General features: G+C 24.8%; 1 protein-coding gene across 2 annotated transcripts; it reads right to left on the reverse strand.

Annotated features, from left to right (window-relative positions):
* Positions 1–43: 43 nt before the first annotated feature.
* LOC132930270 (uncharacterized) lies at positions 44–12,289 on the reverse strand. Of its 2 annotated transcripts, XM_060996045.1 has the most exons (11): positions 12,102–12,289; positions 10,198–10,206; positions 9,040–9,066; positions 8,764–8,805; positions 5,515–5,591; positions 4,448–4,493; positions 3,988–4,041; positions 3,812–3,853; positions 2,647–2,676; positions 1,629–1,658; positions 44–506 (listed from the first exon to the last, which is right to left on the reverse strand). In XM_060996045.1, the coding sequence occupies exons 1-11, from the start codon at positions 12,202–12,204 to the stop codon at positions 484–486; spliced, it is 483 nt and encodes a 160-aa protein (XP_060852028.1). In that variant the 5' UTR covers positions 12,205–12,289; the 3' UTR covers positions 44–483. The 2 variants fall into 2 exon arrangements, with proteins under 2 accessions (XP_060852028.1, XP_060852029.1); XM_060996046.1 differs by lacking the exons at positions 44–506; positions 1,629–1,658; positions 2,647–2,676 and adding an exon at positions 2,683–2,730.
* Between the last annotated feature and the right edge of the window lie 6,265 nt (positions 12,290–18,554).

Consider the following 18,554-nt stretch of genomic DNA (forward strand, 5'->3'; position numbering starts at 1 on the left):
ATTTTTTAAACCTTTTTTAAAAATACTACAAATGAATGATTTAATGAGATACATAGCTGTAATAGGAGTTTTTTTAAAAAAAGTTAACTTTATTTTATTTAAAAATGATCGATCATAGAATGTTAAATTGTCAACTATTATATTCAAAATAATTTGTTTGAAAAAATTTTTTTTTTTCAAATTGTTTGAAAAGTTGTTATAAAATTATTGATAAAATGTTTTTATTACATTATTTTCATTGACCACATCGTCATCCTAAGGTTACCAATTAGGCTAAAAAATGATGCATGTATAAAAAATTTTTCTTACTTTTACATTCTGATATAATATATAAACAAATAATGAATCAAATTATAATATTAAATTTACTCATTGAAATACATATTTAATTCAACGAATTTTTTAAAAAGGTGTTATTTAATTCTTTAATGTTGACCAAATTGTTTTATTTTTAAATAATACAATATTCTATACTAATAATTATTATGTGAGCTTACTCATAATTTCTGTGAAATTAAGACATAAATCGTGATTAAATTATTAACAAAGTTACTAAGAGAATACGATTTGAAATGCAGTAAATCAGATAATACTTACTTTAATAATATTATAAAAATGTTTTCATTTAATGTATGTATTTTATGTTTTTAAATTAATGCGAACCAGTTGTGTATACCAACTCAATGGAGTAACACCGTCATTAGATGTAAATATTTTACTACTGAGACATTTCCCCAAAAATATCAAGGTCTTACATTCAATGGACAACACACCGCAAACTGATTACTCCGTCAATCAGAAAATTAATACTTTTTGTCAAAATAAATCAATTCTTATCAACATAACTACCATTGATTTTTTATTAGAAAATATATATTATATGCAAAATAATAAGTATTTTAACTATATACTCGTCCATCGTACCTATCTGGTACTGGTGGTATAATAAAAGAACTCTTGCGTCACAATTTTTAAACCAATATTTAAAAATAATAATCATTAAAAAATATCACCATAAAATATTAATACTTGTATATGACTAATAAAATTAATTTATTCGTAATAACTTTTAAATGGCACGGTGTATACTAAAAAAAAAATGACAAATAAGGCACAATGACAATATCTCCATCCAGCAATTTTGATAGTTGATACGTATGGTACATTGGTACGCGTACGTGTGACATTTTAAACTCAAAAGAAAGTCGCATTTTTATCAGCGCACGTATGATATATTATACGCGTCTATGTAAAATGGGCTTTATTCGGCGTGTTGGCCGGTAATAGTCGTCAGTGATCGCGATTAGCCACAACGGACCATGACCATTGCGACACTATAGCGATGATTATAACGTTATCCGATCATACTGACTACGCGACAGCAACAACGCTTTAAAGTAATATCCGATTTTTCCGCATAACATATTTCTCATTGCAGTGAGCTATCTATTACAGATATCTATAATTAATGATTCAACGTTTCAACGTTAATAATGAGTTAACATTTGTCGTAGTATATAAGTATTAGCTATTAATTAACGTTTGTTTTTATGTAAGTACAATAATTATGACAGTATAATAAAATTATTACTGAGTAATCTAAATAATAAACAAATACATGCACTTACGGAAAAAATTAAACATTAAAGATAAAGAAGCTATAAATAAAATAAGATTGTTATAAATTTTGTATAATGATAAATTTAGCGACAAATTAATGAAATAAATGTCAATAGTCAATACGTATATATTATGTGGTATCATGCAGTCAATTGATCGAATGACAATTACTCGAAAACAACATTTGGTTGAAGAAAAATTGTTCTTAAGACTAAATATTATAATATTCATTAAATTCATAAAAAATATGTCAAATTTAATTACTAAATAAATTACTATAATTAATAATTAATAATAATTACTATAGTACAAATAATTTTTTTTTTTTTATTATTTAAATTGCACTTGAACAATTAAGTTAATTAAAATTGCTAAAAAATTTTTATAAAATACGTATAATTTAAATTTAAATTTGCATTTAAAAATTATAGACTTTTCCATGTAGATAATCAACGATTTTGAGAATCAATAGAGTTTTTTTAATTATCTTAACTCAATCTTGCTATTCTTTTTTAGTTGTATAAATATACTTTTTACTATTTACTTTTTAATTTTTACTGCTCAATTTTGAACCAATTTATGCATTTTTCTTTCTTTTAATAAGCTTCAATAAAACACCATATTTATGGATGTTTTCCACATAGTCAAACAGTTATTTCAACATTCAACGGAATTATTTGTTATTGCTAAATCTTGTTCTATTCTTAAAAAAAATTTTGTGAACATTTGTTCTTTGACCAATTGTCGTTTGTGAGAAATAATTGTCGTGAAATAAATGGTTTTCGATCAACTGTTATAATTCCATATTATTTATTTAATACAAATATAAAATCTGTCTTCGAAATATTATACTGATTTATTCATACCATTATTTTAATAAAAAAAAAGTTATAACAATTGTCTTTAATTTACAAGAACTAACTGGTACTATATGAAAAATAAATAAAGATTATAATATTATAAAATGAATAGTTTATTTTAAAGATCAATTCCAATTTATAATAAATATAACAGATAAATACTTACGTGAACAACTACAAATACTTCCTCTGGTTGCTAAATATAAAATACAATCTTCATAAATCAATTGTATTCATAGATGGTGGTTACCTAGTTAATAAATAGTATTAAAAATAATTTATAACAATTTCATTTAATAAATGTTTGACGTTCTAATTTTGAAAAAAATAGGATAAGTATTTAAATTTAAAATAACGATCTTTTTTCAAATAGCTTTATTATAATTTTTTTTTTTGTTATTTAAAAAGTATAAACCGTAGACTTAAATCTTTACTTCTCGACGAATACAATTATCCGATGATTGCATTAACCCCATGACTCATGATTCATTTATTTAAAATTTTTGAATATTTGATAAAAATTGTATAATAAAAATAATTTTGAAAAAAAAATTAATTTAAAAATGAATATTTATTAAACAAAAAAAAAATTTTAAAATTACTATAACATTAAATCACAAATAAAAATGCCTATATAGTTTCTTTATTGGTAATTCAATATAATTTTTTTCAGGTAGTGTTGACACTATTAATATTATTAATTTAATAATGAATAAATCACTTAAAATAATGTACTTGAAGCAGTTGAAACATACTGTGTAACAATAAATAACTAAATTATTGGTAAACTGAAATGTCTATGAAATAATATAATCTACCTATACTGCATTCAGATTATATTACATTATTTTCGGAATCCGATATAGATTGATATTGTTAATAATAAAAATTAGGTGTTTACCTTCAAAATATGTTTTAATACGATTATATGGATCAGAAGATACTGTAGAGTGTAAAACTACACACAAGTCATTGACTAACGATGTTACAGCTCACAACCAGATTTTTTTGGTTGTAATTGTATAGATAAAAAAATTATAACTCAAGTCGTTTTTACACTCAACGTATATATAAACACATGACTAGTATACGATTTAAAATGTCAATTGCATAAAATATGTAACTCGTGACGTTTATGCAATTCAGTTATAATAGTTTCGAATATTTAGGTTAATGGAATCTATTTACATCATGAAACTATTTATATCATTATTTGGTATAAAATATAATAAAGGAAATTTTCATATTTATAATAAAACTAATTTACAACATAGGTTATGCTACATAAATGTTCTTAGTAGGAATAACATGTTTACACTATTTTTACTAACCATATTTCTTACAAAATTGTTCTACCGTCTTTAGTGGTTTTTCTGTTATGAATGAACAAAAGAATATTATGTTATACGGTTAGGTCTAGTTTTTCACTAGTTACATTATTGAGCATTAACACAACATAAATAAATAAATAATTATCAAAATAAATACATTTAGGAATTATACTTACCATAAAAATTCCTCCCTTTATTCAAGATATTTTCATAAAATTCCGTAATATAATCTGTCGATAATTTTAAGATGAAATAAGTTTTATAATCTATAATAAACTAATTTCATATGGTCGGCAGAATTCTCACAAATAAATTGTGTGAAATTCTACGTGACTCTATAATATGGACCCTTTCATCAATTGCGAAGTATTATACCATGAATTCCCATATTCTAGGCACAACAGCAGTCTGGCCATTACAACATAGGTATTATTTTCATACTTTTTAAAATAGTATACATACAAATACGTTTTTAAAAATGTTTGACGTGCCATGGATTGGATATGGATTCAATAGTTGTTATAAATGTTTTTTTTTTAAACAACAAAACTACCGATTCGTTAAAATGTTTGTTAACACAATATGTTAAAGATGATAATGTCTGTAATAATTTTGAACATTTATTGAATAGCATACCTTTAATGTCATCACTTTTCACTACTGCATTTTCATCCATATTTTCCTAGAAACATAATTAAACACAATAAGACTGTGATCTGTAATTTTTGTAAAAAATATTAAAATACGGTTATGTCAATACAATTAAAATTATTCAAATAAACGTACATTTTGCAATTTAATTATTCGAAAAATAATATTTAAATAATCATTAAGTTATTATCGCATAGAACAATCTAATATGGTAAATTACTAATAATATATTACTGGTAATGCGTTAAAATCACCGTATCACTAAACCTTTCAAATACCTACCTAATCAAAACAACATCTTTTATAAGTTTATTATTCGGGGTTTAACACGTTGAAACCAATATCCGTTTCCATTAAATGGGATGTTGACCGCGTTTTCATCAAAACTATTTGTATATACTACGCTTATTAATTTAATAAATTAAGATAAATACCTTAAACTACCTCGAATAGTATAAGTGATATTTTAAAGATATACAAGTACCTATATATAGTTCTGAAATTAGAGATTTTGTGAAATGTTTCTACAATTTTTAAATAATTATGGAATAAAGCAATTTACGTATCTATACCCATATGTTTTTTTCTTATATAGGTATATACTATATCGTTACGAAATTATCATTCGAGACGCGATTAACACATCAATAAATAAGACAGTAAGTTGCATCCTAACCACTTGTTGACTAGTCCAAACTATTCTGACGCAAGTTACCTCTTATACTTTCTGTTATCAATTTGGGACGCAAGTAGTATGCACTGAATCTATAATATGTATTTAATGTGGTAATATGTAATTTATTTGAAATCAGTTATGATTATTAACAATTTATTGAAACTAAGTTTTATTGCATTGATTTTTATTTAATATCATTGCTTTAAATTCTTTAAGATTTAATTTTTAGATAGACAATTTAAAGACTACAAAGTCTGATTGTTTTATTTGAATAAAAAAGTAAATTCTATTGATAATAAAATAATTTTAATTTATAAGAGATACTTAAGTAAGTTGGTGTCACATTAAAAAATAAAAATACATTTACAAAACTCACAAAATCTTTTTCCACTCGATCCATTACAGTTTTCAGTTTTAAATTAAATGATTGCGGTGCTTTTTTATCATCTAAATCTAATTATTCATGGTAATGACCCGCAAATATTAGAGTTATTGCATAGTTTATGAAAAAAAAAAAAAAATAAATAAATAAGTTATAACATATTTATTATGCATATTGATACGATGTCATTGATAATAAGGTTGGTAATCATCTATATAACTGAACTGTGAAACACGATTGCATCCGCCCTGCCTTTTTACACCCAAAAAACGCAAATCCAAAGCAACTTATTAAAAGGATAAAATTCAAAGTCAGAAATAGATCATTGGTTAAAATGATTTTTTGCTCTTGTTTTTTTACCTGAAAATTTGATCAGCGTCGCCTATTCATGTTTAATTGAAAACGTTCCTACCGATAGCTTTGATTTTACGGATTATATATTTGACAATTAGTGTGGTTTTTCCACCAGTTGTATAGGCTAGAATCATTCCACCAACTTAATAACTCACAGTTTTACTGGTTAATTTTTAACCAAGCCAACAATTAAAATATAATTTTAGTTATAGTCCTAAGCATGTAAAACTAGAAAGGAAAATTGTTAAACGGATTAAAAGAATACTTGAACATTTTTATAATTCCGTGAATTAATATTTAATACAGTCGAACTTTATTAACTCGAAATCGAAGTTAAAAGTTTTAATTAACCAAATCTAATTGTATTTATAAATTGAGTATTAGAAAATATATATGAAGGAAATACCTTTATTATAGGCTCTAATGCAATCGTAGTGTGTTTTTGTAGGTAAAATGGGTTGAATCTTGTTAGTTACCACGTAAAAGCGCAATGGTGTTGCATTTTTCAAATGTAAAAAGTAGGGCAGCGCCAATCATGTTACATCCATAACAGAGTGTTATAATAATATCATAAAAATCGGAACGCAAACGGTAATATTAAAAGTATAACTGGTTTGCGCACACGATAATAATTGTATTTTACCTGTCTATACCGGTCTGGGCAATAATAATCACGAATAAACAGTTTCCGGGACATTTGACAAGTGATAGAGACAACTAAAGGTCATCCTCTAGCTATACATGACGACTATCAATATAGAAAGTATCGAACAAATAACGCAAATATTATAACCTGGGTTTGCTTGAATGAGAAAAAAGATGAAAAATGCAAAGGAAGATTAAGAACGACAGGTAATAAAGTTGTAAGTGTTACCAATCATAAATGTAACTATGACTTAGCAAAAATTGAAGTAAAAAAAATATATAATATTGTAAAACAACGTACACTTGATACAACAAGTTCTCCCTCTTAAATTTTTCGAGAAGAGTTTACACCATTATTAGATCAGGGATTAGATTTATTAACTGAAATTCCAGTTTACTCATCGGTAAAAACAACATTGAATCGTATACGGCGTATATCACTCGGAAATGCATTGGATCCTAAATTAAGAGAAGATATTATTGTACCTTGCGATTCCGAATTTGTATTATTTGATGACGGAGAAGAAAATAGGATTATAGGTTTGTGTTCAATTAAATGTAGACAAATTGCATCTGAAGGAAAAGCTTGTTTTGTAGATGGTACATTTAAAAGTTGTAGTAAACAATTTTACTAAATTTACACTATACATATAGATATTGGGTGTACGAACGAAGAAATAAATATAATTCCTGTGATATATATATTACTTCCGAATAAATCAAAAATGGTTTACGAACGTTTATTTTCGATGGTTAAAACACATATTCCAAATTTTAATCCTGAATCTTTTACATTAGACTTTGAAATCTCGACTATTCAATCAATTACACAAATATTTCCTAGTGCTAAAATACACGGTTGCAACTTTCATTTTAATCAAGCACTTTGGAGAAAAATTCAAAATATTGGATTAACAAGTACTTATAAAAATAATGCAGATATTCGATTACACGTTAGAATGTGTTCTGCTTTAGCTCATATTCCAATTAGTGACATAGATGAAGGTTGGATTATTATAATCAGTAATACACCTGATAATGATATACTTAAATTATTTTATGATTATTTTATTGAACAGTGGTTGGAAAATCCAATTATTGCAAGGGGAATGTGGAACTGTCATAAAAGAAGACACAGAACCAATAATATTGTTGAGGGTTGGAATAGTAAACTATATAAAATATTAAATACACCGCGACCAACGTTTATGAACTTATATAGCTGTCTTCAAAAAGAGACTGAAAATGCGGAACTTTTATATGAAAGAAGCTACTTGAATATGGAAGGTAAAAGGAGAAAAAAAATGTACATACAATTAGACGAAAGAATTAGAAAAACATTAGTAGACTATGAATTAGATAATGATTTAGAAAAATGCTTAAAAAAAATTAGCTATTATTCAAAAATTAGAATAAGGTTATGTTTATTATGTACTGTGAGTCTGTGAATTGTGACAAATATATTATTATGTGCATTTTTTATAATAATAAATATTTTCAAATTTTTTTTATGTAAATACAGTGAATTGTGATTGAAAAATATATTATTATGTGCATTTTTAAACACGCCAGTAAAAAATACTGCCAGTCCTAAGCCTGGAAAAGTGTGAAGGGAAGTTTAAATATAATATATTTGACAAGTATATAATTATATCAATTATAGTAAAAAAGTATTATATTATACATATTAACATAAATTAAGTATATAGTATATAAAATATTATATATAGCACCCAAATCTTATAGTCAGGTAGTTAGAAATAATTTGACCGCAAATGGCACGAAAAAGGTGCCGACGCAAATGTCCCGACCGCATCGGTGCCAACACCGGATAAACAATATAGAAATATTATTAAACTTCCTTCGAAAACTTACGGTGTGTGAACATATTATATTTTATGATTAGTGAAATTAGTGAAATTTGTGAAGTTGAATGCAATTTAAATTGTATTTAAACATAAGCATTGCAATTGTTATAACTTTTTAAACTTTTTTATTTTGTATATCGCTGTTTCCGGGAGTAAGCCAAAGGTGTATGGACGCCTATTTAGCAGGATTTTTAGTTGGGCACCCGTAGATTTCTGCCATGTCCGGTTGGAGGACTTGCCCCTTAAACAGTTGCTTGCCCACCCGTGACCGGAATTCGATGCGGCGACAATACGCGTCAGAAGCGACGACGTACCCTGTTCGGACACCCTATTCCCAATTTTTTATATACTATAGGTACCATTATAAATTACTTACCCATTGACTCTGCAACACAGTAATTGCTAAATGTATCATTATCTATTCATATAAAACATTAGGATTAGACGTTTATTCTTCTGTGTAATACGTATATTTATGTATAATGTATTGTACAAATTAATAGGTATTGCAATATGAATGCAAATATGTTATTATTATACCATAGTTTTACCTATTTTATCTGGTTATATATAAACATACATATATACACTTTTTAAAAATGTTCTAACAATACTTATTTTTATCACTGTAGAACTATAAAAGTACACTTACGTATAAACCCTAATAAATTTAAATATTCTGTAAGTTAATTTCAAATATTTAACATATAATATTAGTATACATACAATTTATTCAAAGAAACTATTTATAAAAAGTTTTATCAAATAAAAACAGAGAAATTATTAGGTAAGATTTTAAAATAGTAGAATAGTAAGTGTTAAATATAGGTACTTTTTTGTTTACGGAATGAATAACTTGTTAGGAACCTTATATTATTAAATTTTAAGTTTATTACTAATCGAAAATATCCATTATCTTGATTTAATGAAAAAAATAAGAAAATATAAATTTTAAATTCTTATGAATAACTTAAGATATTTCAAAGATATTACAGTGTTTAAGAAATAGAATATAAATATTAATTAAAAATGTTAAATATCTGTGGTAATTTTGTTTGGGTATCATTTATTTTTTACTATATAATAATTGTAGTAATCATAATTTTTTTTAAATTCATAAGCATTTATTCTTCAAATTCATATTAAAAAATGGTAGGTACTTATGTACTTTTAATTATTATATAGGTATGTTATAAGAAAAATGTATGGGGATCTTTTATTGAATTTTCAGCAAAAAATATTTTATAAACATTAATAAGAGAAAAAAATTTTAAATAATGTTAAATTTTTCATGTTTTTAAAAAGCTCAAAATATTTTAAAATTATACCATAACCATTTATGCTATAAAAATTAATTTTACTTTCCGGTAGAAACTTTTTTAAATTAAAGACAATTTATAAAAAAACATGAATTACATTTTAAAATATTAAATATAGGTACCTAAACAGAATAATTTTTAAAATTTCTAAAGATAATGTATTATTATGTAGTTTTGAGATTTTTACGAATTCTGTTAACATTCTTCCTTAAAAGCTTATAAAATTATATGTGATATATGTGATTATAAATTCCATTCGTCAATTTACAAAAAAATGTATAATAATATAATTGAAAGATGATTCTACCGATAGTAAAAAAACGTATAAAAAGCTATATTTTTGTACAAAATAAAAACTCATTATGATAGTTTAAAAAATATCATAAAGGTATTCTTAGTAGATAAATTTAAGTAACTTAATCATGGTTATGTTAAACAAATAAATTTTAAAATGTATTAAGAATAATTAACTGATATACGAGGTATCTTACTAATGCAATCTAAAAACAAAAAATAATAATAATTTGATATATAAAATTGATGAGTCATTAATTTCATAGACCAAACACAGAACATAAAACAATATAGATTATATAATTTAATTAATATCAATACTCAAATTTTAATGAAAAAATAAAAACTGAAATATTATATAAGTACACCAAATACATATAATGGAGTCACTTTATTATAGTTAGGTATGTTGTGTCAATAAATAAATAATACAATTTATTAATTATAATTTATTGTTATAAAATCCCTTACTATTGCTTTCTAAAAAATAAAAATAAATTCTGCTTGAAATTGTTCATTTGATGTTTAAAATTGTATGGATATTATGTTTATTATGTAGTATATTTTTGAATACTTAATGGTTGATCGAGTGACTAATCATTTATAGATTTTGATTATTTTAAAATGTATACAATTTTGGAAGCCTGAATAACAAATGGGAGTGATGGATAGGTCGTTGAAGGTTATGATAGTGCAGTTTCTTGGTCTAAGTGTGAATGTGAAATGAGTAGTTTTTGAACAGTGTTTTTGGTAATTAATAAATCTGTATATTAAATATGGTGGTTATAATATATAACCTGTTATATATTTCGTGTGTACCTATAAATAGTGTATTTATCATATCTATTAGACATCAAACAGACATTTAAATTTACAAACAGGGGCCATTATATAAAGATTGGAACCTTTCTTTTAAATCGCAGAAAACAAAAATAGTCCATGATACATAATTACCGACATCAAGTGTCAATAAATAGTTTTCCGAAAAAGTTAAAAAAATGCATGGTATTAACAAACGGATAAAAAATTAAAATATAAATATGACGCTAATAATGAAATCATATTTTCAAAAGATACAACAAAGAACATTGCTTCGAAATAAGATTTCATATACCTAGTTAATATTTTTTTGTTCTACATAACTGAAAACTGATACTGATGTAATTTAAAATTAATTTGATATATTTTATTAAATAATATTAATAAAAAAAAAAAAACATTAATATAGAAAAACAATTTACTAACATTTACCGGTTAGAATAATATAATAAAAAGTAACTGTAATATATTTTATTATTTCATTTTTATATTTTTATTTTACATAATTTACATGCCAAGTATTATCAGAAATAGTTAATCCTAATATAATATTATTATATATAATTATCTATAGTTAGTTATTTTGAACTTATTTCTGTTTTTCGGCTAAACATGAAGTAGTAATAGGCTAAATGAACAGTAATGTTATGTAAAGTTTTGTTGTTTCGTTTAAAATAAAGAAACTATAATGTATATAGAAATATGATTTTTTGTTAATGCTTTCCAATCACCAGTAACTAATTATTCAGTCACATCTATAATGCTGTTTCGACTTCTATATGTAATGTCAGAATATAGGAAATTTATCTTCGTTTATTTATCACTGGGTTGCTCTATTTCAATTCTAATTTTCAGAAGCAACCCATTTTCTAAAGGAAGAGTATATCAAATCAAACAAAATAACAAAATACATATAAATTTCAATAATGCTTGTTAAAATATTTATATAAACATAGTTTATAGCAAAATGATATTCTGATATATGAATAATTCATTAAATAATTAGAGTCTAGTTAGTATTATAAACACAAATTTTCAACCAAAAATTGTAATTATTATTAAAAACAATTTAGTTCATCTTATTTGGTGCAAAAAAAAAAAGTTACAGTGGGCCTTGAAAATTTTTGAAAAGTGTGCTGTGCTTAATAAAAGTTTGAGAACCAATGAATTAAACTATTACAATTATGATGCGTATTATATTATTAATTTTATATTTATTAATAAATATAAATTACATATCTTAATATAATTAATAAATAATTAAGTAATTATTATTGGTTACCATCGTTATATGCCTGTCGTATACTGTTCCCTAGATTAGTAGAATTGTTTGTAACAATGTCAATAACTATAGCTAATATTATTAAAACTTTATATGAAATCATAGTTTTAGTTTAGATAATTACAAAGAACAACTTTTTATTACGAAGAATAAACCTAAAATGTTTTATTCTGCATTGGTACTATGATTTTATAAACACCAATTATTCAGTGCCTTTTTAATTTGGAGTTTATGTATCAAAACAGTTAAATATTTTATGTGTTTATTTAAAAAACACCTGTTTTAAAATCCAAATGAAAAAATATAATGTTAAATGGTACACATATGTTGATGTAAAATAAAAAATATAAAATACATCAAAACTAAACTCAATTTTTGAACTTTGAAGTTGTATTCATCCATTAATGGTTAAACGATTTTGACCTTCACCACATGGTTAGTTGTTTTAAAATAATAAGATTGTTTATAAATAGTTTTTATAATCAATAATAATATATTTTGCCACCGCCCACTACGATCGAAATAAACTTCTGCGTGATATTTGATTCGGATAAAACTTAATTTGGACGTATGAATAACGATTATTTTTTTGGTATTTATTGTTTATTTTCTCGTCTAAGAATACTCACGGCTAAAAAACTAATTTAAATAAAACCTAATCCTTCCAAAGAATTATCCTAAGAAAACTAATTTATGTTCCCCATATATTCAAAATCATACTCTCCGTTTAAACATAAAATTACATACAATCAACGAAGAAGCCAAACGCTTTTATAAAAGATTCCATTACCATATTTCCTTCCACTCAAAAAACTTTCTTCTCTCACGATTCCAACTAGTTCTCCTAGACGTTTAAAACGCAAATTGTGTTGAGACCTTTTAAAATAATAAATTATAATTAAAAAAAAATAATTATAACAATACATAATATGGTAAAAAAACATTAAGTACTGACTATATAGCGGTCATACATCTGACTGGTGAAATATACCATGATCATACACGTGTATATACAATCACTCATATACAAGTTAAGCCAATACAAACAAGTATAGCTTGCCAAAATTTGTATACATTAATTGTACATGCTAATATGCTACATTCTCACAATTAAATTGTTAAACAAATTTCACTTCGTTATTATTATTATTTTAATAAATTACAATTTTCAATAATTTTAAAGCAACCGATTAATATGTTATGATAATATATATTAATAATGCGTATTGACACTGATCAACGATAATACTCTAGACATCGAAAGGCACTCGATGAGTGATTGTTGATAATTATTATTTATGTCAGTTGATAAATAGAATTAAATTATTATATTTTTGTTTAAATAAAAAACCTTAAAAATAGAACGAGAACAGCCAGTCGACGGAGAAGAGGAGGCCAAAAATTTTCATAGAAAACAATTATTATATAAAAAACGGATAATATAAAAAATTGTAAAATTTTATTTTACATTAAATGATTCTTAATAATAAAAAGTTAAAAATAAATCCTATAAAAACAAATTTACAAAGTTAAAATGATATTTTATATAAATGTATATACAATTAAATCATTTCTACACGGAGATATAAACATTTCTATAAAGTTTTACAAATATTAATAAATAACAAATAATAAAAAAAGTTTACAAATTACTCATAATATATAAATGGAAGATGAGTCTAAATAATAGTATTATTTTTTTATGATATATGTGAGAACGATTGAAAACCCTGAATTGTAAATTTCAAAACTATTTTAACAATTTATAATAATTAATAAATTGATCAATTAAAAAACATAAATAAAAATGCAGGGTGAATTTATTATAAATAATAGACAATGGACTTATAAAAAATAGTTAAATATTGAAATCAAAAAAATGAATATAATATAATATTAAATATATTTATATTTTATATAATATAATATTAAATATTAGACATTTATAACATTGGAATTTTACAATAATAACGATGTAAATATACAATATAATATATTTTTCGAGAAAATTCTTAAACGAATAAAAGTAATGTATTTAAGTAAAAATTGTGCTTAAGGGATTAGTTCAATATTTCTCAAAATTAAATACGTGATTTGTTGTTTTTAATGATAATTATAGTTTAAACTATATATTTATTTACGTGTGATTAGTTTGATCGGGTATATGTAATTTAGACGATAAACATAATTACATCTAAACAACATTTTTTTTGTTGGTTTTTCTAAAAATGATAAATTAAAAAAAAAATATATGGTAAAATTATTTAAACTACTATGTCTACATAAGAAATGCTATAATAAATATATTTATTTAATACTAACAATTCTAAAATAATAATTTATTCAAAAATGGAACTACATAATAATATAATATTATAATGTACCTACATATAAATAAGTAAAATGAGCGCTGACGGTACTAATAATAAAAGTTATTTTACAATAACAAAATAAAAGTACAAATGCATATTTTTAAATGAATAGATAAAAAAAATTAAAATAAATAGTAAACTGATTATAATATAGTTTAGTGATGATTTATCTTTATCATTTCATTAAATTACGATAATTTGTGCGTATAACACTAAAAGTTTTTGCGTGACTCATTTGTTTTCACCTACAATGTGAGGCTGCAAGGGATTTTCATACAATTTTTTTGTAGTGAATCGACCGAAAAAATGTCCAATTTAAACTAGAAATAGTATTTTGTGGGATAAATACTGTCATCTCAGGTTGTACGCATAAATATATCCGACCATGATGTTCCACAAACATACTGCATGGAACATTTATAGATAAATAGTATAATATTTTTATTTGTGTACGTTGCGTGTTCCTGGGATAGGTAGTAGGCACTTATATATTATTATTATTATGACGTCCCCAATACGTATCATTTTAGCGATAAATCGATTTTCACCTTCACCGCAGATAAATACCCGTAAGCATATTATTATGACGTATCTAGTTGATGAATTAAGTAAAAAAAAAAAGTTCTCCATTAATTATTTTATATTTAGTTTGTTTTAAATATTATTATAAAGGTACTTAGTAGGTATTGAGAGAAAACGGCTGCTATATAATGATTTTTATAACATAACATGTATACTATAGTGACGTAGTGCGATAACAAAATACCAATTATACAAATCGGTATTATGGCTATCGAACGATTGAGCACGTTATAGCTTTTTTATCTGGACGGTTGAAGAACACACTTGTAATTTTAATAATTCTGCTGACTCAAGAAAATAATAAAATTGAGTACGATATAATGAGCAAAACCTGTCATTTCATTTACCTAACATGGAAATGTATAAAGACAAACTTTATCAGAATATGAAAGATCTTTTTACTTATATTTTTGATATAGACTCAAAGACGGGTAAGTTATTTAATTAGTGTTGTAACTTGTTGCAAGTTACAAGTTATTTGATTACGTTGTTTTTTTCTTAATAAAAACAAAAACATTACTAGGTATTTATTTGTATATGAATTATTAATGTGAAAAATGATTCTTGCATATTAAAGCAAAAATTTAAAAGTATTAAAATTAAAATGTATTAACACGTACATTTTTTAAAGAAATTGGTTACAAAATAATACACATAATGTGACTTTGCTAATATATTGTATAATATGAACATATTACATAAGTAATTTGTATAAACAACAAATGGTACATTATTTTGTTGACACAAAATGTGGTTAACACATTTCTTTACAAACAGTATGGATGGTTCGGCTAAACCATCGAACATGAAGAAAATCGATAAATTTCAATTCAAATGCCCATGACAAATAATAAATGCTCAATTTTATGTTTTAAACCATACACTCCATATAATGACCTCTCCATTCAAACAATGTAAAACGTAGCCAAATCTCTCTATAAACGCTTCCATTCAAACCTCCGCGATCCTTTAGTTTCAAACTTATCTGCTCTCAACATCCCAGGTGATTCCAGAAGACATTAGCTAAAACACAGATGGTGTCACGACCATCCGACTGATTAATAACCACTTCACACCCAACGAAGTTCCATCGTTTTTTATTTATATAATATGTAAATATATATCTTTACAATAAGTATATATATTTACATATTATATAAATAAAAAATTTAAATAAAAAAATGTCACAGTGACATATGGCTACACTAGTATTACACGTCCTTTACATTGTAATTGAATTTGGCAATGTATTGAAATAATAATTAATAAGCGTGCTCAATTGTATTTACCGAATATTTTAAACGGATAGTAAACCTAGTATATCCTGTTATTTTCAAACCACGGGTGACATTGACATACGATTAGGAGAGAGATTTCAGATATGTCATCGACGAACTAGATACATCAAAAGAAACTAGTGTATACACTAGAGTGGCTTACGGGAAATATAACGGAAAAGGTTTTTCGTTAAATTTGTTAAGTAGTCTTTATTCATCCAGGATGTGTAGTTAAAATAAAAATGTAATTGGTCGTACGCATAATCAAAAGACGTTTGACGCGGTTTGCCGTGATGGAGTTGTATATTTTTAAATTGACGTTGTTTACGTATTTTTTTATAGTTATTTTAATATAATATATTGCTGCCGCGATTGAAATACATTTCTGTGGGATATTTGTTTCAGACAAAAATTAATTCAGACGTTTTAAATGTTTTAATAGCGTTTATATTTTGTTTTTGTTGTTTATGTTTTTGTGAGCGGATTCTCGAGACTAAGTTTACACTGCAACCGTGGGTAAATGTCGTTTTCCATGAGTTAACGTCACCGTGCGAATAACTACAACCGTTAAAACTTTAGTATATAATACCTAACAATATACTCATCCTTTCACAAAAAAAAAAAATAGTTACTCTTTGAGGCCAGAGAATCACAATGCATGATTATCAACACAATTGTATTTCGTGAAAAGTCAATAGAATTTCGGAACAAACAGGCAATGCGACACCGACATCACCGTCTATCTTTTACCTATTTCCTGTTACCTGAACAATGGAGCTCATTGTTGACGCTACAAGTACAGTATCATGTATTTGGGGAGCGATGACTACTAAGATTTCGATAGATAAGAATATTTATTCACACGTAAGAATTGAGCAACATTGGTTCGAAATGTATGTTTTTCGAACGTTAAATACATTTATTAATTTATTTTATAGTTAGTATTGCAACAACGGTATTGTTTTTATTTAAAGACAAGTTCATGAAATTAGTGTGTATACAATTGTGACATATTTATTATTATATTACATTTTGCATATTATGTAATATAAGTTATCAGTTAAACTAAAAGTCGAGTGATAACACTTTACAATTAAGTGAACAATATGATATTGTACATAACACATTAAATTTAATAAATACATAATACAATATCCAAGGTGAAATATTATAAATGTCAAACAATTTAAAAACTGTGGGTACACTTTTATTGTTAATAGTCATTTGAGGAAAAACAAACAAATAAAACTGAAAATCAACAAAAACAAACAAATGCGTGACGTGTATTCAAGAAACAACACAGGTTTTGTCTTCAGGTTTTTTCTCGCTTTTTTCTTTCTGCCGCATTAACTTCTTGCAGATGGCATCTGAACGCAGTAAACATATTTGTACAAAAACAATCAAAAAAATAAAATTATAATATTTATACAGAATAAAAAAACAAAATCATAATAATGCCAATCGTAATATTTTATTTTCCTCGGCATTATTATGGTATTCCGTTCAATAGAAAACCGACCGGATCTCGCATTCCGAATTTTTATGCAAATTATACTTGTTTTGTGGTAAATTGGTTCGAACATCTAACAGAATGATTGAAAATTATTTTGAGCACGTGTACTACCAACTGCGAGACATTCATTTTAAGAACTGACCCCCTAACTGACATTATGTATTGGATAATTGATCAATCATGCTCAAATCCTTTTTTTTCATACTAAACGAATTTTTTTAAAATCTTAAATTATTATATATTATTTAGTGTATAATTTTATTGAACATTCTGAGGTGCATAATTCCAAACTCGTACAAATACTTTCTTATTTTCTCAGTTATTGAAATATTTTTCTAAAAATAATTTTTCTTAAATCTGATTTTAAAGGTAATTCAAATAACATATCAACTCGTACAAATTTAAAAAATAACAATATTTCCGCGTGGGAACTATTTTTAGTATTTACCAATTGAAGGGACGGGTACACGCGGTGCTATAACTTGTATTGATAACGACCGTGACGGACAAACGGGTGCTTTATCGAACATTAAAATACAGTTATCTAAAAAATTGAGGCAACATATATCTAATTATCGATATAAATTAAAGAAAATTATACTTAATTATTATTTTTTTATTTAAATGTACATCAGAAGCCACTATCCATATGTATTATGTACCTTATAGAATCGAAAACTGAAATGTGATGGAGTATATTTTCAATATT

The sequence above is a fragment of the Rhopalosiphum padi genome, chromosome 4, assembly GCF_020882245.1.
Source record: "Rhopalosiphum padi isolate XX-2018 chromosome 4, ASM2088224v1, whole genome shotgun sequence".
NCBI classification, from domain to species: Eukaryota; Metazoa; Arthropoda; class Insecta; order Hemiptera; family Aphididae; genus Rhopalosiphum; species Rhopalosiphum padi.